General features: G+C 40.0%; 3 protein-coding genes across 3 annotated transcripts in view; 1 reads left to right on the top strand and 2 right to left on the bottom strand.

Annotated features, from left to right (window-relative positions):
* Positions 1-5,911: 5,911 nt before the first annotated feature.
* LOC121400585 (protein kinase C delta type-like) lies at positions 5,912-8,370 on the bottom strand. The gene is made up of 4 exons (XM_041583942.1): positions 8,184-8,370; positions 7,446-7,574; positions 6,462-6,785; positions 5,912-6,221 (listed from the first exon to the last, which is right to left on the bottom strand). Exons 1-3 carry the CDS (start codon positions 8,316-8,318, stop codon positions 6,672-6,674), a joined length of 378 nt encoding a protein of 125 aa, XP_041439876.1. The 5' UTR covers positions 8,319-8,370; the 3' UTR covers positions 5,912-6,221; positions 6,462-6,671.
* An 8-nt stretch (positions 8,371-8,378) lies between these two features.
* On the bottom strand, positions 8,379-22,843 carry LOC121400781 (protein kinase C theta type-like). The gene is made up of 7 exons (XM_041584734.1): positions 22,804-22,843; positions 14,625-15,023; positions 13,200-13,312; positions 10,798-10,965; positions 10,520-10,611; positions 9,113-9,175; positions 8,379-8,659 (listed from the first exon to the last, which is right to left on the bottom strand). The coding sequence occupies exons 1-7, from the start codon at positions 22,841-22,843 to the stop codon at positions 8,431-8,433; spliced, it is 1,104 nt and encodes a 367-aa protein (XP_041440668.1). The 3' UTR covers positions 8,379-8,430.
* rhbdl2.S (rhomboid, veinlet-like 2 S homeolog) overlaps positions 8,591-22,882 on the top strand; it is a 30,915-nt gene continuing 16,623 nt past the window's right edge. The window contains exons 1-4 of the mRNA XM_041583941.1: positions 8,591-8,730; positions 10,540-10,676; positions 10,788-10,882; positions 21,734-21,913. The gene's annotated coding sequence lies outside the window, so the exon portion shown is untranslated. The remainder of the gene's footprint in view (positions 8,731-10,539; positions 10,677-10,787; positions 10,883-21,733; positions 21,914-22,882) is intronic.

The raw sequence follows: 22,882 nt of genomic DNA, 5'->3' as shown, positions 1-22,882 counted from the left end.
TGATGTTTAATGCAGGGTATCAAAATGATGTCCTATGCTGTAAAGTAGATAGCGAAGAAGCACGCACTCCAAGGGCCAGTCGATGTAATTAAAAGCCTTTATTCAAGAAACAGCTAAAACAACAGATCCTTGCGCGTTTCGTATCCGAGGATAATTACTCATAGGCATGATTGAAACCAGCCGTGAACAAAATTTAAACAGATAAAAAGGATGTGACGTACAAAGTCAGTCATTCTAAACATTAACCCTAAAATTGAAGTTATTTAATGCTTTATGCTGTAAACTTTCTTGGGTCCCTTTCTGTTCTCTTCTGGTTCTGACTTCTAGGTGTGATAATCAGCTGCATTCATCTACACCAGTGATTCCCAACCAGTGGCTCACAAGCAACATGTTTCTCACCAGCCCCTTGGATGTTGCTCTTAGTGGCTTCAAAGCAGGTGCTTTTTTTTGAATTCCAGGCTTGGTGGCAAGTGTTAGTTGTATAAAGACCAGATGTACTGCCAAACAGAGCCTCCTGTAGGCTGCCAGTCCACATTGGGGCTATAAAATAGCCAATCACAGCCATTATTTGGCACCCGCCTAGGAACAATTTTCATATTGTGCTGCTCCTCAGCTCTTGAATGTGGCTCATGGGTAAAAAAAGTTGGGGATCCCTGATCTACACTGTATCAAGAGTTAGAATCAGAGTTAGGCTCCTTGATAAAGGCCCTTAGGTCGGCTGAAATGTTGGATGTATAAGATGTACACAATAAAAGAAATGTGATTCTTTTCACAGCATTGAAGTGTGGATCCTTGTGAATATGTTTGTTGACCCTGCACCCACATTAGTCCGGACCAGAGTGCACCTGCTGGACATTGAATATATATACACATTTATTTACAATTCTTATACCACTGCAAAATATGAACTGAACTGTATATGGAAAGTTTCTTATAAATTAATTATTTTAATTTTGAAAAAAAAAATGTTTTGGGGTGGAGTTGGGGTGAATTGATGTGCTGCAGGCACAAAGCAAACGAATGCTTTCAGACATGTTCAAGGGCATCTCAAGAAACAAAGAAAAATGTTTCAGTTGACAGCTAGGACAAGTGACCAGGGCTGGAACTAGGAGTAGGCAGAAGAGACACCGGCCTAGGGCACTAGGGGGTCACTTGGCAGGTACCTATTAAGCATCTTCTGCCCACCCCTAGTCCATGTTCTCTGCCCTCTCTAGCTCTCCCCTCCCTCCTCTCCTTCACTCTCCCCTCCTTCACTCTCCCCTCCCGCAGGAGCGCAGTCATGGTCAGAGCACAGGGGGTAGCGGGCTGGCCGGCCGGGTTGCCTAGGGTGCCCAGTTGGCTTGTCCCGACCTTCAAGGGATTTAGAGAACTAACACCATTGTATAACAGCCCAGTTATATGATAGAGGTTATTTGTAGGAGTCAGCCCTGTCTGTTGCAGAAAAAATACTTTTATCCTGTTTGCAACAATTGTATTTGCTGAACAACTAGAGAACATATAGTACATAGGTGCACTACACCTTTATATATTGGAAACATTTTTTGTGGTGGCCTCCAAAGTTACACCACTGACTCTGCTGCAGTAAATAGGACTTGAGCTGAACTGCTTATTAGGAATTATCTATGATATTTGGTTCTTGCCCTAACCAAGACACAATTTAAAGGGTCATTATACCACTCCTCCCTTCAACATTGGTTCAATGAATAGGGAAACTAAAGCAACATTCTACTTTCTGACCCCAAAGAGCAAACAATAGAGCAGCCTGAAGATAATTAATTATAATGAATGTATAATGAACTGCTATTCAGTTAACTTATGGTTTGTTTAACTCAGCTCTATACCATCAGGTAGTAGAATGTGGCTTTACTTTTTACATTTTGAGACAGAGAGAGAATCAGGGAAATTCCATGTTACATACATATAGACATTGGGCAGTTGTCTAGGGATCTGGATTAATGTGTGCATATGTGTGACTCAGTTTCGGACTGACAAAATTTTCGGACTGACAAAAATACGGACAAATTTGCCCATAGACAGTAACCCATAGTAACCAGTGAATAGCATTTTTTTCAGGCAGCCCTAGGTGGAACAGTGAAAGCAAACATTTGGCCATGGGTTACGGCCCAGGTGCAAATTTGTAAATGAGCCCCACTGCAGTGTTACTGGTTACATATAAAAGGGAGCTACAAATGTGGCTCAACAAAGTGTATCACATGTAATTATATTTCTGTAACAAAGACTTTTACCTCCACTACCACTACAAAAAAATTATGATATTAAACACTATATAAATTGCAAAACAAAAAACTTGATTTATCTTCTAACTTGCGAAAAGTGCAAAAAACAATATGTGGGCAAAACAAGTCGACACTTAAAAGACAGAATTAGAGAACACATTCTTAACATTAACAATAAGGAATCACCAACACCAGTGGCCAGACACTTTGAAGAATGTAATAAAAGGACATCCTCCTTTTTGACAGTTACTGGTATAGACAGAGTAGTTCCAAATATAAGGGGTGGGAATATCTTAGGACTTGTATGTTTTCTTTGAGAGACACATCGGGTAGCACCACGCACTTGTTTCCCATTGGCCAATTCGCTTTTAAATACTGTATATACATTGTTTAATGTTTAGCCTATGAGTAAGTGTCCTTGGTAGACACGAAACGCACTAGACTTAGTTCTTAATTATGGAAAACCCTTTTACAATCTGACTCCGGCTCTACTACTTCATGGGTCCAGGCTTGTGCCAGTCTCTTTTGAAGTTTTTTGGCCCCACTGCCGTGTTACCCTGGAACAGTAACCCATAGCAACCAATCAGCAAAAAGCAACTACTGGTCACCTGTTTGAAAACAAACAAGAAACAAAAAAATACAGACTGAGCAGCAGAACCAACTCTCTGTGTACCCTTAGCCTAAGTCAGAACCCTACTGTATAGGCTGCTCTCCCCTACTCTACTGTCTTGCTGCTGTGCTGGGCTCTGGAGGGGCTGAGCATGTCCCAGAGCCCAGTGTAGGACTGTGACAGCAGCAGACCCCCTGGCCAGTATAATAGTAACAATAGTTGTGAGAACAATAGATGAGTTGAGTTCTGCAATCCTAGTAGATAAGAGGCAGGAGTGGGAGAGTCTGCAGAAGCTGGAGACCTGTGCTAGGCCTAGAATACTTTTCTTTTTTTTGTATGCTAAAATGAATTGAAAGTCATTAGTGCAAGGGCACACAAAGGGTATGGAACACTTCTCTCTGCCTGCAGATTTAATGAGGCGGAGATGAGCGGATCACCTCAAATCATTGGCTTCCTCTGTCTGCGCTGAAACATGTAACTTCTGTCTGTGTGCGGCTAAACAGAGCAGTGCAGGGATGGGCCTGAAAAACACCAAAGCTGACATTTTCAGCCCAATCCCCTCTCCTCTCCATGTAGCCGCATGCAGGTGGAAGATGAACTTTTCACTACGCTTCTCTCCTCATAACAATTTGCAGGTGGAGTTTTTATAGTAGGAGCTTTTCCAGACTTCAGTATGGCCTTAAATGTTCTTCATCTTATCAGTTTGCTAGATCAAGAGCAAGATAGTCTTTATGACAGTTTTTTCCAATTACTAATTTACATTTTTAAAAATAATTTCCTTTTTTCTCTGTAATAATAAAATAGTACTTTGTATCGCATGTATCCATTTTACAGGTATGGGATCTATTATGTAGGATGCTTGGGATCTGGGATATACTGGACAAGGGCTTTTTGTCATTTGAATCACCATACCTTAATTCTCCTAAAAATCATTTGAACATGAAATAAACCCAATAGGATTGTTTTGCCACCAATATGGATTTATTCAGCTCAGTCACCATCAATTGCAGGGAACTCTTATTATTACAGAGATGGCCTTTCTGTACTTCAGTGCTCTCTGGAAATCAGCAATCCCATATCTAAGCACCCGATCTTGAGCACATAAATCAGAATTAAAAGCATACTAATTGAATTGATCTCCTTGTGGCCCCCCCTTCTTGTTGCCGACTATCAGGGTAGTGAGATACAATGGAAGAAGTTGTGTTCTGGCTCTTACGTTAGACATCTATTCACTCCAGCCGTTATAGTTTAAATACATTTCTCTTTCTATTACAACTGCTACTATAATGACACTCTGGCAGTCAGTTGAATTGGCACATGATATACATGTGAGCAGTAACGCCACGTCAAGGCTTCAACCATGTTACTGTCCATTCACACACCTATTGCAGCAAATGGCTCACCCGATGACTTGCTGCAATAGTTCCCTATCTGGCCAGATACCGGCTGATATAAGCCGTCATGGGACCCCTCCTCCTCAGATCAGACTGGGAGATGCAAGGAACAAAAGTTCCCCAATGAATAATCTACAACAACACACACTTCCGCACACCCACATGCTCTCACTCATTCACTCACTATTTTCTCTGTCCCTGTGGCAAATCCCATGGTCATTGAGACTGGAATTCCACTCCCCACTGCTTTGCTAACTATATAATTCCCCTAGTACTTCCCTATTCAGTAAGAATTTGATGGACCCTATAGATGAATTAAGGACACCGTTACACAGTAATTGAGGGTGAGCGTGTCCGTCAGGTTTATTATAGATGATCCAGAGGAAGGCAAAAAACCCCATCTTCAGCCATCTCCAATTTGCTTCAGATGGGGGGAAAATTCCTTCCTGACTCCAAAACGGCAATCGGACCAGTCCCTGGATCAACTTTCTACTGACTATTAATACCAGCAGCCTTTATTATCTAAAAGGCCTGGTTATGGGGGATGAGGATTATTATGGGCCTATTTATCTTGACTTATATATGATTCATGGTGGGGAGGGGAAGGAGGGAGTTGTGGCTAGGCAGCATTTAGGGACCTACAGCTCTGCCTAGTCTATTCTTATTCCTTTGATCCTAAAACTTTACACTTTCACATTCACAACGCTAATGGGCTTATTTTTCTTTTTAATAAGGGGCCACAAGCTGCAGCTCTATCTGCTGCAATATTACTCCCTCCTATTGGGACAAAGAGGCACAAGCATACAGACGGCCTCATTAGATTTTTCTACATTTTAATGGTGAACTAAATTAAACTTGCAGCCAATCAGAAGGTGCGCTATGTTCATCTTCAACATTGGTGCAATGGGGATCCCTATTTACATTCACACACCATTTCATACCTTTCATACTTATTGCAGCAAATCACAGTGTAAACAGGCTGAAAGTGGTGTTTCTTCAGCAGTTAATTTACTGTTATGATTTGCTGCAAATTTCTATCAGGATATGGCATATTCCTTATCCCACATAGCTAATCCCAAATCCCTTTAATATAACCCTTATAGTAACAATAACCCATAATTATATACATATATCCCTTATTCAACATCACTATTACCATATCCCTTTACTATAACCCTTTTAGTACCCATATCCCATAATTATATCCCATAATTCTATACATATATACCTTATTCAACATCACTATTCCCATATCCCTTTACTATAACCCTTTTAGTACCCATATCCCATAATTATATCCCATAATTATATACATATATACCTTATTCAATATCACTATTCCCATATCCCTTTACTATAACCCTTATAGTACCCATATTTATATACATATACCCCTTATCCCACATAACCACTGCCATATCCTGTATACTTTTACCCATAAACTTTACATTTAATGTACAGTATGTGCTACAAACTACAGGGAAAAGACAGGAGAGCATAAAAGAAGAGAAAGAAACAATTGTAACATTCCTATTCCAATATAACATACCACCCACCCACCCACCCTTTTTTTTACCTTAACTTACAGTATATTAAAGTTGAAAAAGAGGAAAAGAGGAAAATGAGAAATGAAAATGGTAAAAGAAAAGAATGGGACAGGAGTAAGATGAGAAGGAATCCTAACATTTCTATTTCTATATAACATCCTATCTATAAGAAAACAGTAAAACAATGGCATGGAAGTTAGAAAAGGAAGTAAACTTACTTAATGCTATACTTACCCCTAAACCTTACCTTATATAAAGAAACTGAAGTATACTGAACGTTGTTAATTAACAGTGCACTGGATTACCATAAGTGCACTGTATGTTCAGTATACATTTTTACCCTTATCCAAGGGTCTGTGAGAAAGTCCATTTAGAAAGTCCGGACTGCAGCTATTCCTTTCTTCTGGTGGGGCCTCCTGTGATGTATTGTGTGCTAAAGAAGAAAAGAGTGCATTGTTCATAGCATAACTCTGTATATTACTTTATAAAAATATGTCCCCTCCCATGTAAAATACACATTTCTAGGAGTCTACGAGCACAAGCACATTAGCAAGTTGCCTCAATGTTATGAAAGTCCCATTAATACATCAACAACTTTACTATCATTTAATACTCCTATAAGTAACCCTATCTCATCTTTCCCATTCTAAAAGATTTATTTCATTTCACTTACCACTATGCCTCGAGTTCTTTCTACCTTCTGTCAAGGATCCCATGTGGTGTTGGTGTAGTTGGCTGTACAGACAGACACTTGTACACTTGCAGTAGACAGTAGACGGCAGATCTGATGTTCATTGATGGAATTGGCCATGGATGGTACGTTGCTGTCATCACTTGCTATACAGGCAGTTTGAGATTAGTCCACATGAGCACAGAAAACACTTTACTCCTGCCATTTCCAGTTGGAATCCACATCGGAGAAGCCTTCCACATTAGCTCTCTTAGATGTCTCAGCGCAGAATCCTGGATGTATGACTGGTAATTTATCTGCTGGTGGCTATCAAAAGAAAGCAACACACTTTGTTGTATTATATATAATTTTAAGCATGAACATATAATATATGATACAGTATGGTCACATATATGAATGACGCGTAGCTAAAAACGGGTATTTATTTAAAAATTCTGCACTCCATAATTAAGAAGGGTTCTTACTACGTATTACAGGTTTAAGACCCATAATCCAGAAACCTATTATCCAGAAATAGTTAAATGTTTTTCTGTAATATTAAAAAAGTACCTTGTATTTTTTTCTATCTAAAATATATTGAATCCTTCTTGGAAGCAAAACAATCCAGGTTTAATTCAACTGGGTCAAGGACTGTGAAGCTGCTGCAGAGCACTAAATCAGTAATAAATCTGGGACTGTGCAAAGGCAATTGCAGGTCTTTGAAATATATTTATAAGCAGTTTTGTTTCTCCAGGCTATAAGCCTGAAAATGTTAAGAGGGTTGAAGTATTATGCCCTTAAATTAGCTTAATAGTTACATGCAAAGAAGAAAAATATGACATGACAAGGTATATGGAAGCTCAGTTTCTGCAAAGACCAACCAACTGCCTATGAAAAGGTCCAATATAGTAAACAGCCTTTTAGTCTCCCCAATAAAAAAAACTTGGCCATCCCGACTCCCAATGCTTGGTTCAGTTATCAACTTACAATTTTGGGCTGGAAAGGTGCCTTTATTTTTCTGTTTTCCAGCTCACTCCAGTTGATTCTGGCATAGAATGAGTGCTTCCTGATGTTGCCATTTACTCCTAAGCGTTTGCTCTTGTTCATCTCCAGAAGCTTAAAATGAAAACAAACATTTATCTGAATATAATAGATGTAAAGTCAGGCACCATCCAACAATAGGAGGGGTGTCCAGCTTATAAGTATCCACCAAATGTATCTATATTTAACCCTCTGAGTTGAATTTGGAGCACTGCTTACATTGGTGGAAATGAACGTGCATGTAACAGAGAAAGAAGGTCATGGAATCCTGTCACTCTATTTGTACCTGATCCCTGTACCTGATCCCTGTACCCTGTGCCCCCATGTACCTGACCCATGTACCCTGTGCCCCCATGTACCTGACCCCTGTACCCCCATGTACCTGACCCCTGTACTCCCATGTACCTAACCCCTATACCCTGTGCCCCCCATGTACCTGACCCCTGCGTCCCCATGTACCTGACCCCTGTACCCCATGTACCTGAGCTCTGACCCCTGTGCTTCCATGTACCTGAACCCTGTACCCCCATGTACCTAACCCCTGTACCCTGTGCCCCCCATGTACCTGACCCCTGTGCCCCATGTACCTGACCCCTGTACCCCCATGTACCTGACCCCTGTACCTCCATGTACCTGACCCCTGTACCCTGTGCCCCCATGTACCTGACCTCTGTTTCTACTTACCTTTGGCAGAAGGTCCAGCATTTCCTGGCTCATGTGACGCGGGTATTCAAGCTTCCTCTCCTTAATCTCAAACAACTCCTGTGCAGAAACCAGTGATGGGGCAAATGGCTGTCTGCCGGTGGCCATTTCGTACATGATGACCCCGAATGACCACCAGTCCACTCCAGCATCGTACTTCCCCAATGACAAACCTTCAGAAAAAAAGAACTAATTATCTTCTTGGGTAACAGAAACACAGTTATATAAACTAGACACAGCAAAGGTGTCCAAAATAGAAAAAGACAAATAGATTTGAATTCATCTGTGTATAAATTACATAAAAAAAAAGATTTCTGACCTCCGGCGCACGGTATCCAGGTGTTCCTGTCAATCCGCTGATTTTCTTTCCGCCGAACATTCCTTCAACAGCAAGGCCGAAGTCACAGATCTTGATGTGCCCGTTGTTATCCACCAAGATGTTTTCAGGCTTCAGATCACTGCAACATAGGCACAGGAAATTAACGCAGGAAATATTAGAAAGAGAAACGTCTGAGAGTGATAGTCAGGGGTAAGTAAGTACATGCACATTAAAAGGTAAAAGAAAATAGATACTTTTAGAATAGGCCCATCTGGAAGCAATAACGTTAAGTAGTAAGAAAATAGCAATAGATAAAGGATATTTTAAAAAAAGAAGTGGTACAGTAAAGGCAGATTATACAGAGAAAAGGATGCATTGCTTGGTTAAAATGAAAGGCTTAAATTACAATTTGTTGTGAGTTTGGACAGAGTGTGAGCCACTACATGGAACTGTCCCTAACACGCTGAACCAGATATAAGGGGTGCAAACATTACTGCTAGTTAGCAGAGTTAAGTATCAAGAGATATCAAGATGTGAACTGTATCATGCTACCAGTGAATAGAATAGAGAAAAGAACTGAGATTTTACTCACCGGTGAATGATGCCATTGGAGTGAAGGAACTGTAGGGCTATCACCATCTCTGCAGTGTAGAATCTGTAAAAAAAAAAAAAAAAGGCAACCAGCTTAATTCCATGGGGGATACTTATCAAATATCATGGGGGTTACCTATCACCTGTTAAATTTGACTTTTCTTGTCCTTTCATACAATTTAGTGGTGCCCTGGTTCTGCTACTGTGCACACACCTTTCTTATTCAGGCAAAGGCCCAAGAACCAATACACAGCAGTGTGTCAATTTACATGAAGGACATTGTAATGTATTAATTCAATTAATTTATAAATTGCTATTTTACTTTCTACAGATGTGATTTTGTGCTGACTGAAACATTAGTTTGACATATTGCAGTCCTGCACAAAAAGTCTGCTCTCCTACTCCCAAGCTCCTCTGTGTATTGCTCAGCCCTGTGGGAGCATTGGCATAATCTGGACTCTTACGTCTGTGTCTGTATCATACGCTGTCTCTCTTACTCTATATTCCTCTATAGCAGTGCTGCCCAACTTCCATGATACATGATTTTTCTGCCCATAAAAATTAAATCAAAAGATATATGTCCCAAGGCTCATCTTCAGTAAAATTAAATATTTATTATTCACATTTTTAAAAGGTATTATGATACATACTGACCCCACATGGCCCACCTATAGGTGGTGCTCACTGGTATAACCCTGGGCCGGTGCAGTTTTCTACTGATAGGAGCACCGGCCCGGGGTTTCAGGTAAGTCGATACAATCACTTGGAGGTGCCTAACATTTGGTACCCCGAAGTGTACGATGCCTTTCCTTCACCTTTAAAACATACCCTTAAATCCATATGCCTCCTCCTCCCCTGTGGATAACACAGCACCCCCAGTACATGATTAAACATCTTAGGGGCCCCTAACAATTATTTTCAAATGCTAACAAACCCCCAGAACAAACCCTACCAGGCTCATGTCTCATAGGTAGTGTAGGACAGGCAGAATATGGTGCATACAGGGAGTATAGGGAAGGCAAAATACAGCAGGAGACAGGGAAACTTATCAGGACCACTAAGATAAACAGTTCATACTGTGTTACATACAGTGACATAAATGCTGGTGCCCCTTCGTCTGAGTGTGTACAAGTGAACAACGTGAGCACTTTCAGTCTGGGTCTGAGGTGTGAACAGTACAGGGCTTTAGGGGTATGAAATATAGAGGTGTTAGAAGTGTGGACAATTCAGGGGAGATTACGGTCTGAATTTGAGGTTTAAACAATGCAGGGGCCAGTTAATATCTGTAGTGATACATTTTAAAGTTTACACATGGTAAGTCACAGCAGGCAGAATTTCATGTGGGGGGGTCACACAAGGGGGAATCAGTTAGACAGCACTGCTCTATAGTAAGAATCTTATCACTTACTGGATGTTTTTCATTGACAGATTTCCTTGGTCTGCAATAACTTTGTGCAGTGTTCCCCCGTCGGCATACTCGAGCACGAAGAAGGCATGCAGCTGGTTAGAGAGACAAATGAAGAATTAGTGAGGAATATATGGCACAGAACTGTTCAGCAAGCAAGGTGAATTGGGGACTAGTTAGTTATCAAAGGGTGTTTTCCCTTGTTATGGGCATTAAGTTGGCCTTAGAAAGTCAAACCATTAATGAAACAGATTTGTATCAATATAAACAGTGTTCTGTACCTCGGATTGGAACGTGGCATGAGAATGGCATAGAAAGGGGCATCCTCTGGCGATCTTCAAGAGTCGGGCCTCCTTCATGATGCAGGTATAGTTGCCCTTGCTGGGTTGTTTGGGCACCGTCTTAATTGCAACAAGTTGTTTCTTCGGTGTATATGATGCCAACATCACCTAAGAGCAGAACAAAGAGATTAAAAGTTATAGAGTGTCTTGAATGCTGCTTACAACATGAATGACTGATAATATCAGAGTCAATCAGAATGTTAAAGTGGTTGTTCACCTTTAATCTAACTTTTTTTTGTTTGTTCAGGTAAGTTTATTGACAGTCATGAAGTGAGATAAACATTACAGAATGGGAAATTTCATCAACCAAGGGGACCAGATCTGATGGAATTTTGCCATTTGCCCCCTTTTTCTTAGAGTTAGGAAGTCTAGCGTCCCAATGTTGGACATTGTGCTAACCCATGAGTTGGGGGCGGGCGGCCTGTCCGACCTCCAATTAAGGCATATCAACCTCCTGGCTTGAAACAAAGCTTTGTTCATAAAAATATTTGTGGTTGAGGGCATTTGAATTCCTGTAAACAGACCCAATATACAGACTAGTGGATCAGGGACCTTAGGCCTAACACTTCCGATAACATATCCACAATTGCTGTCCAATAGTTTTGAATATCCTGACAGGCCCATAGTGTATGTACTAGAGTACCCTCTGACTTCTTGACTTTCTAAGGCAATTAGGGGAGAGATTAGGATTGATTCTATGCAGGCGGGCGGGGTATAGTATGCTCTGTGTGTCAAATATAACTGTAGAATTTTGTGTCTGGGATTGACAGATACTCTGTTGGATGATTTGAGGAGGGACTTCCACTGTTCGTCAGTGAGGACTCCTAGGTCTTCCTCCCATTTAATTTAACTTTTAATATGTTGTAGAACGGCCAATTCTAAACAACTTTTCAATTAGTCATCATTATTTATTTTTTATAACTTTTAAACTATTTGCCTTCTTCTTCTGACTTTTTCCAGTTTTTAAATGGGGGTCACTGACACTATCTAAAAAAACAAATGCTCTGTAAGGCTACAAATGTATTGTTATTGCTACGTTTTATTTTTATCTTTCTATTCAGGCCTCTCCTATTCATATTCCAGTCACTTATTCAAATCAATGCATGCTTGCTAGGGTAATTTGGACCCTAGCAACCGGATTGCGGAAACTGCAAACTGGAGAGCTGCTGAATAAAAAGCAAAATAACTCAAAAACCACAAATAATAAAAAATTAAAAACAATTGCAAGTTGTCTTAAAATATCACTCTCTACATCATACATCAAGTTTAAGGGGTTGTTCGCCTTTGAGATAACTTTTTGTATGATGTAGAGAGTGATATTCTAAGATAATTTGCAATTTGTTTTAATTTTTTGTTATTGAAGGTTTTTGGGTTATTTAGCTTTTTATTCAGCATCTCTTCAATTTGCATTTTAAGCAATTTGGTAACTAGGGCCCAAATTACCTTAGCAACCATGAATTGATTTAAATAAGAGACTGGAATATGAATAGGAGAGCATCTGAATAGACGGATCAGCAATAAAAAGTAGCAATAACAATACATTTGTAGCCTTACAGAGCATTTGTTTTTTTAGAAGGGGACAATGATGCCCATTTGAAAGCTGCAAAGAATTAGAAAATGACAAATAACTATAAAACATAAATAAGGAAAACCAATTGAAAAGTTGCTAAGAATTGGCTGTTCTATAACATGCTAAAAGTTACTTAAAGGAAAACTATACCCCCCAAACAATGTAGGTCTCTATTAAAAGATACTGAGTAAAACAGCTCATGTGTAAAACCCTGCTTCATGTAAATGAACCATTATCATAATAATATAATTTTTAGTAGTATGTGCCATTGGGTAATCATAAATAGAAAATTGCCATTTTAAAAAATAAGGGCCACCCCCTGAGATCGTAAGATTCACTGTTTACACATACAAAGCACATGTAAGGTCACATGAGCCAATTAACAGACAGAGTTCTGCCTTTTGCTTCCTCACTTCTTCCTGTTACAGTTAGTGTTGTAGTATTTCTGGTCAGGTGATCTCTGAGGCAGCACAGATAGAGTCACGAAATGGTGGCTCAAGGCAAGAGATGTAAAAGGGCAATATTTATGTAAATATATATTCCAGTTTGGTAAGATTCTTTAATATGTCATTCAATTTGATATAAACTATCTGTTGCTTAAGTATTCATTTTGGGGGTATAGTTTTCCTTTAAGGTGAACCACCCCTTTAACTCAAAGGTGAACAACCCCTTTAAAGACATTGCCAAGTGCTTGATTGTACTTCCATGTTTTCTGTACAGATTTATATCAGATAACAAAAGAGATTTCTATATTGGGAGGCCCCGCACTCACCTGTCCAAACGTGCCTTCTCCTAGCTCTTGGTGGAATTTGTACCTCTGTATGTCCAGGGGGGCTGCTCTTTTCTCATCCACATGGGATTTCTTCGGTGCACTTCCACTTCCACCTTGTGGGAACAAAACAAATTCAGTCAAAAGCCCATTTCAAAATATATTATGCATTGTGTAGGGAATCCGCGCAAAATCATTGCACTTATCCCTGTAAGGGCAGAGAGCCTGTGTCTGTGTGCTGTAAGCTGTTACCTAGCAACCAGCTATTGAGTGCAGTAGGAAGTGACACAGCAGCTAAGGAGTGGCAGGCAGGAAAAGGAAGTCACAGAGACTGGCAAAAGAAGAAAGCCTGGCATAGAGAGCCGCATGGTGGACAGAGAAGGAAGCAAGAGAGCTGAGAGGCTGCACCAAAGGCATTCATTTGGATCAGGCTGGCACAGGGAAGCCACATACTGTGCCTGGAGAGACAGAGAGTGTGAGAGGAATACAGACTGGAGGAACAACCAGCAGGAGATTCCTATCTGAGCATCCAAAGGGGCTGGTAATCGCACTGTATGACTGACTGTGCTGGATTCACCTAAAGAGAGCTCTGAAGTATCCAAAGAGGATTTGTGAGTATCCTGTTTAAAGGGACAGTACCCTAAAGAGCGCTGAAGATAAACAGGCTGTGTAATAAAGGACATTAAAGGACTTTACCATTTTTCTTAGTTAGCTAGACAGATTGCGCTAGCAAGTTAGTTAGTGAGGCCCTATTGCCACCGGTTAGGAGTGCTGCATGTATTAGGTGCCCATTTATTTTATGTAAACTGTTATTTAGTTTAACCAATAATGTGTGTGTTATTACTGTATTCCTAGTGGGGCCAACCGTAGGTCATTCCCGGATCCCACTAGGTGGAGGCACTGCGCTAGTAAGTACCAGGTACCCAGTCTCTCCCAATACCACTGCGGAGTGGCTCAGGTTTGTCCCGTGTCATCAGGTAAGCGCCACACGTGGAATGTAACACAGACAACAGGGTGTCGAAAGGGTTACAATTGTATATTTTCCTAAATATATCTATCTACCTATAAGTATCTCCATAACAATTAATGGTAGCTAAGGCAGCACCCACATTTAGAGAAAAACTCTTTATCTTTATTATTTGTGAGTATTCCTAGCATTTAGTGTTAGATGGATTTTATTTAAGCCTTTGTGGTTTTCAATTTTCCCTAACTGTCCTAACTGTTCCACCTAACTGTTAATATATGTTTTCTAAAAACATACAGAAGTTTTAATTAAAGCAGAGGGATGGATTTGTGGAAACCCCCACCCCCAACAGGACCCACCAATGTGGGCAGTTAAATAACTATCATGACTCTATATTAAAAATAATTAGAAGTAGATGTAACAGAAAATAATAATGAATTATGTTTCTTGCATATTCCCCTTACCTTCCAATGGATCTTCTGGGCTCCTTGGTCTTTTCCTCTTGTCCTGCTCCTTCCTTCTTCTGCTGCTCTGAGGAATTTTCATCTCTTCTAAGCCGGTTTTCTTTTTACTTTTAGTTGTTTCTTCTTTCTCTTCTTGTCTTCTCTTCTTGCTCTCAGGTTTACTTGTCACATCTGAGAGACTTTCTTTTCTCTTCTTAGTTTGATCTTTTTTAACAGCTTTCCTTTTATTCCTTCCATCTTCAGGGGGCTTCTCCCCTACAGGAATTGTTTTTTTACTCTCAGTGTGTCTCTTCTTCCTATTTCGACTGTAGTTGGTCTTCTCTTCTGCATCCTGCTTCTTGGCTTTCTTCTCTTTCTTCCCTTTCTTCTTCCAACTTTCATCCTGTGGAAGTTCTCTCTCTTCTGGAGTCAAACTCCTCTTTTTCCTCTTCTTCATCTTCGCCTTCCTTCTCCTTCTCCTTTTATTGTAATTCTATGTCGTTTTATCCAAAATTTGTCTTCTTTTATAGCATCCAATGTGGCAATCTCTCTCGCTCGCTGCCTCTCTCTCCACCGTCCAAAAGACAGTTGGGCAGTGGCAGTTGAAAACCAACAGTTTACTCAGGAGAATCATGTGACTAGCAGCAGTGAGACATACAACCAATAGCAGTAGCATGTGCCATTAGCAAAAATCTAGTCTTACAATTAGGGATGCACCGAATCCACTTTTTTGGATTCGGCCGAACCCCCAAATCCTTTGCAAAAGATTCGGCCGAATACCGAACCGAATCCGAACCCTAATTTGCATATGCAAATTAGGGATGGGAAGGGGAAAACATTTTTTACTTCCTTGTTTTGTGACAAAAAGGCACGTGATTTCCCTCCCCGCCCCAATTTACATATGCAAATTTGGTCTTTGTAGGATCTAGGGGTAGGGGATCTAGGGTATCTTTGTAGATAACAAGTTGTCTAATTCTGGGCAGTGTCATTCTGTGGCTACTAAAGCAAATAAAGTTCTGTCTTACATAAAAAAGGGCATCAAGGGATAAAAACATAATTATACCTCTTTATAGGTCCCTGGTGAGGCCTCATCTGGAGTATGCAGTGCAGTTTTGGACTCCAGTCCTTAAGAGGGATATAAATGAGCTGGAAAGAGTGCAGAGACGTGCAACTAAATTGGTTAGAGGGATGGAAGACTTCAATTATGAGGGTAGTCTGGGGTTGTTTTCTCTGGAAAAAGGTGCTTGTGAGGGGACATGATAACACTTTACAAGTACATTAGAGGACATTATAGACAAATAACAGGGGACCTTTTTACCCATAAAGTGGATCACCGTACCAGAGGCCACCCCTTTAGACTAGAAGAAAAGAACTTTCATTTGAAGCAACGTAGGGGGTTCTTCACAGTCAGGACAGTGAGGTTGTGGAATGCACTGCCGGGTGATGTTGTGATGGCTGATTCAGTTAATGCCTTTAAGAATGGCTTGGATGATTTTTTGGACAGATATAATATCAAAGGCTATTGTGATACTAAGCTCTATAGTTAGTATAGGTATGGGTATATAGTATTTATTTAAAAGTAGGGAGGGGTGTGTGTATGGATGCTGGGTTTTCATTTGGAGGGGTTGAACTTGATGGACTTTGTCTTTTTTCAACCCAATTTAACTATGTAACTATCTACAACATACTGAGATTTCCTTTTGGGCAGGGTCCTCTCTATATTTTTGGATTGAGTTTTATTGTATTCTTGTATTCATTGCTCTTTTGAAAAATGGAGTAGCACTATTAACTGATGCATTTTGTAAAAAACATGTTTTCCCACGACAGTATCCCTTTAAAGTTGCATTTTAGGGAGATTCACCAGGGACTGCATTAGTTTTCCCTGTACAAGTACAGCACAGCAGGCAAGAGGAGACTTTGCTCCTGAGGGGGTTCTTGCAGGTGGTGGGGATGGGTTTTATAAAGACTGCTTTCCTAGGGTGACAAAATATAAATTCTGTCCCAGTGAGCTAGGAATTTTCATCTCTGCCCTCAACTCTCTTTGCAGATAAAAGAACCCAAATATACAACATGATCCATTACAGCACCATCAAGAGGAGCTATTCAATCATGGGTTATATTGAAAGTGATTTTTCTAATGGGAGCTGCAAGAAGGCAGATAGTGCTAGGCATTTATTAAGTGTTAGGCAACTTCGGGCAACTGCAGAATACGAAGCCATCCGAGTGCCATCCCGCCTGTGTTTTACATTCTAGCAGTTCGGGGAGGTATTCCGCCGGGTGACTAATCTCCCCGAATCTGAGCATGTACCCTGACCCTTATTGCAGAAAAAAGAGAATTTAACAAATTTAATAAAAATATACACAGGATTCAAAGACAATAATACTATGGGTCAGCAAAAAGAAAACATTGAGGATATTAATGGAATCAGTTTAGCAGCAATATATTTAAATGCCCTATTTCTAACATTCATGAACTTGTGGACCCAAGGACCAAGAAGGCTATGGGGGATCTTAAATATCTGGATAAATTAGAGTTATCCAAAAGCATGGCAGGGGCTATGATCGGAGATAAAAAAGATCAGTTAAAATAGAAAGATAAACAAAAGAATTCATAGTGCCATGGTCATGAGGATTTTTGCGTGTGACAGCATGTGAATGATGTAACGGGGTTTTGCATGCAGGTTCTATATTCTCAAACTTACATTCAGACATATTTTATAAAAAGAATGAGCGAGAAAGAAGTTTAAAAATATTTTTGTGGCAATGTTGCAAAGACCAATAATGCCACTTAATAAATGTACTACTGCAGATGTATACTAATACAAAAGCATATTGAACACACAAATAACCCACAAATATTGATCAATACAAGAGGTAAAAAGAACACTGCTTCTCTCATAAAGGAGAGGGTATGAGAGAAGGTGTGGGGATGGCTGAGATCACATTAGTAGTTCTGGCAAATGCCAGATGGGCTGCTAGAAAGTCAGTATTTAGTGGGCTGGTGGGGGCTGTTTAGGCCTCTATGTGGGCTGATTGGGCCTCTGTGTACCTAAAATGCCAGGGCCAATTTTAATCCTCAATCCGGACCTGGATGCCGCCAAGTCTTAACTTGTGAGGAGCAAAGTAGATTTTCCGAACGAGCAAAGGGCCATGTGAGTTATCAAGGTTTTGGAAGGCAACGGTTCAGGGAGTAGACGAAAAGCGTAGTCAGGCAGGCCAGGGTCCATACAGGCGGAGTTCAAGCAGGTTCAGACAGGCAGTGATCGGTACAGGCAGAGTTTAAGCAAGATCAATGAGGCCGGGGTCTGTACAGGCAGCATTCAAAGAATAGTCAGGCAGGCAAGGGTCAATATCGGTAGAGTTCAGAATGGTCAGGCATGCAAGGGTCAGGATTGGCAGAGTTCAGAATAGTCAGGCAGGCAAGGATCAGAACAAGACAGAATCACACCCAGATACTAAGGAATAAGACCTAACAATGGGCAATGATTTCCAGCCCAAAGCCCCTTTAAATATTTATGACGTCATGACACTTGCTACGCGTAAAACCCAGAAGTGCACTATAGGAGCCGCAGACACAGAGGGGAAAACATTACCTCGACGGGCGCCCCCACCGGCCCACTAGTCCACCAGGGTGAGTTATGACAATCGTCCTGACATTTTTTAATCGGACAGATTAAAATATTTTTGTTGGCTATCAATAATTTCTCTGCATGCATTGCCTATCATGGGCAGAACATCGTCTGATTTGTTCTTTTGCTACTTTATTTATTATGAATGGTAAGTGGCAGGTTGAAAAATTGGGACATCTGATCGTTCGTCAGATACAAGTCTAAAATCTGCACGTCTATGGCCAGCTTAACAAGCAGTTTAGAGATAAGTCCAGAGAGGAAGAGACTTGTAAATTACTTTGAATGTCAAGTTTAATAGTTTAAATTTTATCCTGAAAGGTAGTGAAAGAAGAATACAGTTTTAATTTTAACTGTTACAACAACAGAATACAACAAACAAAAGTGCAGTGTGTATGTGAAGGCCTACTTTGAAATAAATTAAACATTGAATTGCCCTATTAAATGTAATTCTTCTCATGTTTAATGTGACTTTTGTTTTCGAAGCTCCATGCCGATCTTCCCTCTCTTGTCGAGTGTGTGGCCGCGGTAAGGACCATGGTGAATCATCTTGCTGTGGCTCAGTCTTGCCTGTCACTCCTGGGACTTCTATACAGCCCTCACACCTGCTTGCGGCTTCCTAAGTGTGCGACTGCGGTAAGCTAACCGTTAGCTTACCGAGGTCGCACGCTCAAGAAGCCACCAGCAGGTGCGAGGGCTGTATGGACGACATGACAGGCAAAGCCGCAAGACCGAGCCGCAGCAAGCAGGATGAAGAGCCGCATGAGGCTCCGGAGCCGCGGGTTGCCTACCCCTGAACTAACTGTTTGCTCTATAGCTGTGAATCACCCTTGCCACAATCACTCCCTTTAGTTTCTATTTTTTTTTAGATCTTATTCATAGCTTCAATAAACAAACACATTTAATAACATACTGAAGCATATGAGGTTTGGCATAACCAGCTGAAAGCAGTACATTTAGTTAGTTGTGAGTCATGTTTCCTTAATGGTTTTGCATATATATAAATTCAATCTTATTAAATGGTTTATAACCTTTGCATACAAAATTGTCTTTTTTCTAACGTTGTCTATTGGATTCATTCAGCAACAAAATACATTCGTCTGAATTCTCTACAGCCACTCATACAACTACATCTCCTCCAAGGGAGACAAAGTAGATAAAATAATTAAACCACCAATAATACCAAATAATAGTTCCAAATAATTCCAAATAGTAACATGACTAATATGACATTTTACAAATGTGAAAGAGACTGCAGCATTGGTATAGATAGAATCTTTTTATATGTCATATATTTAGGCTAAAGGAAAAATATAAAAGGCTGGTTCATCTTACAGGTAACTTTTAGTATGTCATAGAATGTCCAATTTTGCAATCGGTCTTCATTATTTATGTGTTTTACTTTTTGAGTTATTTGCCTTTTTCTTCTGACCCTTTCCAGCTAAAAACAAATGCTCTGTAACAAATGTATTGTTATTGCTGCTTGTTATTACTCATCTTTCGATTCAGGCCCTCCCCTATTCATATTCCTGTCTCTTATTCAAATCAGTGCATGGTTGCTAGGAGAATTTGGGCCATAGCAACCAAATTGCTGAAACTGCAAACTGGAGAGCAGCTGAATAACTAAAAAAACACAAATAATAAAAAAACTAATTGAAATTGCCTCAGAATATCACTCTCTACATCATACTAAAAGTTAATTTAAAGGTGAGCAACCCCTTTAATATTAATAGGCTTCCAACCCCTCCAAAAACATTTTACAACTCGTAGTTCTAGTACATCTTCTATTAGGTTGCTGTATGCTCTCCCTGCTCCAATTGTAGTATCATACTACTCCTTGAATAACTCAACACACCAGCATAGAGATTCACAGTAAAAAACAAACATTTCTGAGCTGTGTATGCAGACTGCTTCCCATTCTTTGCTATAGAGAAGAGGTAAAAGGTGATTTTGGTCATTTGAATGCCTCAGTTGTCTGAGTCCCAAAGCTTCAATTATGGAGCCAAAATGACCCATTCTATCAGTCTATGCAACAGGCTAATATTGACAGAATAACAAATGACCTTCTATGGTGTATCAGCTCCAGAGGTAATAAGTGATAAACTACCAAAACCTTTCCACTTTAGCAAACCCCAGAATCATTACACCTCTGTTTGACAACTGTTACTCTCTGTAAGTTGGTGCAAGGATTTCCCCAAATCCCAGCAGTTACCTGTGCGACCTTTTAATGAAACCTCAGGAGTAATAAAACCTCTCCTGACTTTCAGAACTGCAGTTCTCTCAGGCATGACCAGGCTGGTAAAACAAGATACCTTTGAATGTCACAGTGGGCCCTGCTGTTGGTGGGCCCTCTTCTACATATTTCTGTATGGGCTTATTCCAGGTACTCTGTTTCTTCCCACACTCCAAAAAAAGCACACAGACAGGTTAACTGGATCCTGATAATACTGGCCATCGTGCATATGTGTGATAGGAACCTAAGAGTGATTAATAATATTAATAATTTCTGTCAAGCACTATAAACGCTAAATGCTGGTTGTTCTGCTTCCCTTTCTAAGCATTGAAAGTGTGATCTCTTTAAAGGAAAACTTTACCCCCAAAATGAACACTTAAGCAACAGATAGTTTATATCATATTAAGTGGCATATTAAAGAATCTTACCAAACTGGTCTATATATTTAAGTAAATTATGCCCTTTTACATCTCTTTCCTTGAGCCACCATTTTGTGATGGTCTGTGTGCTGCCTCAGAGATCACCTGACCAGAAATACTACAACTCTAACTGTAACAGGAAGAAGTGTTGAAGCAAATGACAAAACTCTGTCTGTTAATTGGCTCATTTGACCTAACATGTATGGTTTGTTGGTATGTTTGTGTGCACAGTGAATCGTACGTTCCCGGGGGACGGCCCTTATTTTTTAAAATGGCAATTTTCTATTTATGATTACCCAATGGCACATACTACTAGAAAAGTATATTATTATGATAATGGTTTATTTACATGAAGCGGGGTTTTACCCATGAGCTATTTTATGTAATATCTCAATCAGAATGGCACCTTAACGATCACTGAGTAGTTTATTTCAAAACTGTAAGGATCTTTACAAAAGTGAACATCCCGATAGGTCAATATATCATAAAATGAACCACTCCAGCAATATACATGAATATCAAAAGGAAGTCTAGCATATACTGCCGGACAAGAGGAGTAAACCAACAGACAGAGATCAGAGGGGAGGGGACACCAGGAGGGGAGATGGGACAAAAAAAGGAAAAGCAAACCATGAAACAAATGACGCATTTGTGTAATATGACACTGGTGCTATATAAATAAAGTTTATTAATAAATCCTATGAACTACAACAGTAGTTGTTGTAATTCATCATTTGCTAGCGGGCGGTACATAAAATATGAATGCAACTGCATACTGACACGGGAAAAACTTAGTCGAGTTGAATAATAAAGCAAATATTTGTACAAATGGTACTGAAAACTGTCTTTCAGCACCACATGGGAATAGCAGTTCAGCATTCAGCGGATAATTACAAGCTTTGAATTCTGTAAATACAGCTTGAAGGAAGGGGAAGAAAGCGTGGGAGGAATCATCTCAAGTAACTAACACACCCACCCCAGTAACTAGCAGCAGAGAAGTGCACACAAGTTTGCGATCTTGACAAAACGCAGGTAAGTGAGATTTTTTTCTTTTTTTGGGTTTTTTCCTGTACCATATTTTCTGACCAGATGTGCGTAGTAAGTCACCTTCTTGAGACCAGAACTGGCAATCTAAGCATTGCTTTTGAAGACTCTTTAACAGAAGTGAATAGAACCGGCATCTCTTGAGAAAAGATCTATAAAAAACCTGACCACTTCCTTTTTTTTGTTATTTTAGTGTAATATTATTGCCAGGCACATTCTCAGCAAACAAATGATTTGATATGGATTCCCAATAGCCTGGATAACTGCATTAGGGCTACTAGACATACGTGTTTATAAGCTTTCCTGTGAGGTGGAACACATAAAAAAGCCGTTGGGAGTGTACTCTATAGGGATAGTGCCATGGGGAACACACTAAAATGCTGTACACAGATGGAACACTAAATAGTGCCTCTCATCTGTGTCCGGTGTTTCATTGTGGTCTCATTGGTGCTTTCCTGATAGTGTAGAATTAGGTCTGTTAACTCCAGAGTTCCTGTGTGGCACTGAAAAAGCCAATGCACTGGAGCGCAGGAATAAGCACCACTGTGTACACAATCTCTATTGAAAAAGAAACCTACTACAGGTATGGGTCCTGAGTTTTCTGCATAATGAAGCTTTCCGTAATTTGGATCTTCATAACTTAAGTCTGCTAAAAAATTATGTAAACCTTAAATAAACCCAATAGGCTGGTTTGGCTTCCAATAAGGATTCATATCTTAGTTGGGATCAAGTACAAGGTTCTGTTTTATTATTACAAAGACAAAAGAAATCATTTCCTATGTAAAAATTTGGATTATTTGGATAAAATGGAGTCAATAGGAAACAGCCTTTCCATAATTTGGAGCTTTGTGCATAACGGGTTTCCGGATAACGGATACCATACCTGTAAAGTCCTTTCTTGACTGCCATAGTCCTCATTCCGCGCTTACACTAATGTAATGAGATAAAACAAAGTGT

Source organism: Xenopus laevis, chromosome 2S (assembly GCF_017654675.1).
Source record: "Xenopus laevis strain J_2021 chromosome 2S, Xenopus_laevis_v10.1, whole genome shotgun sequence".
Classification (NCBI taxonomy): domain Eukaryota; kingdom Metazoa; phylum Chordata; class Amphibia; order Anura; family Pipidae; genus Xenopus; species Xenopus laevis.
The sequence above is the reverse complement of the archived record's forward strand: the minus strand, read 5'-3'. Positions and strand labels throughout refer to the sequence as shown.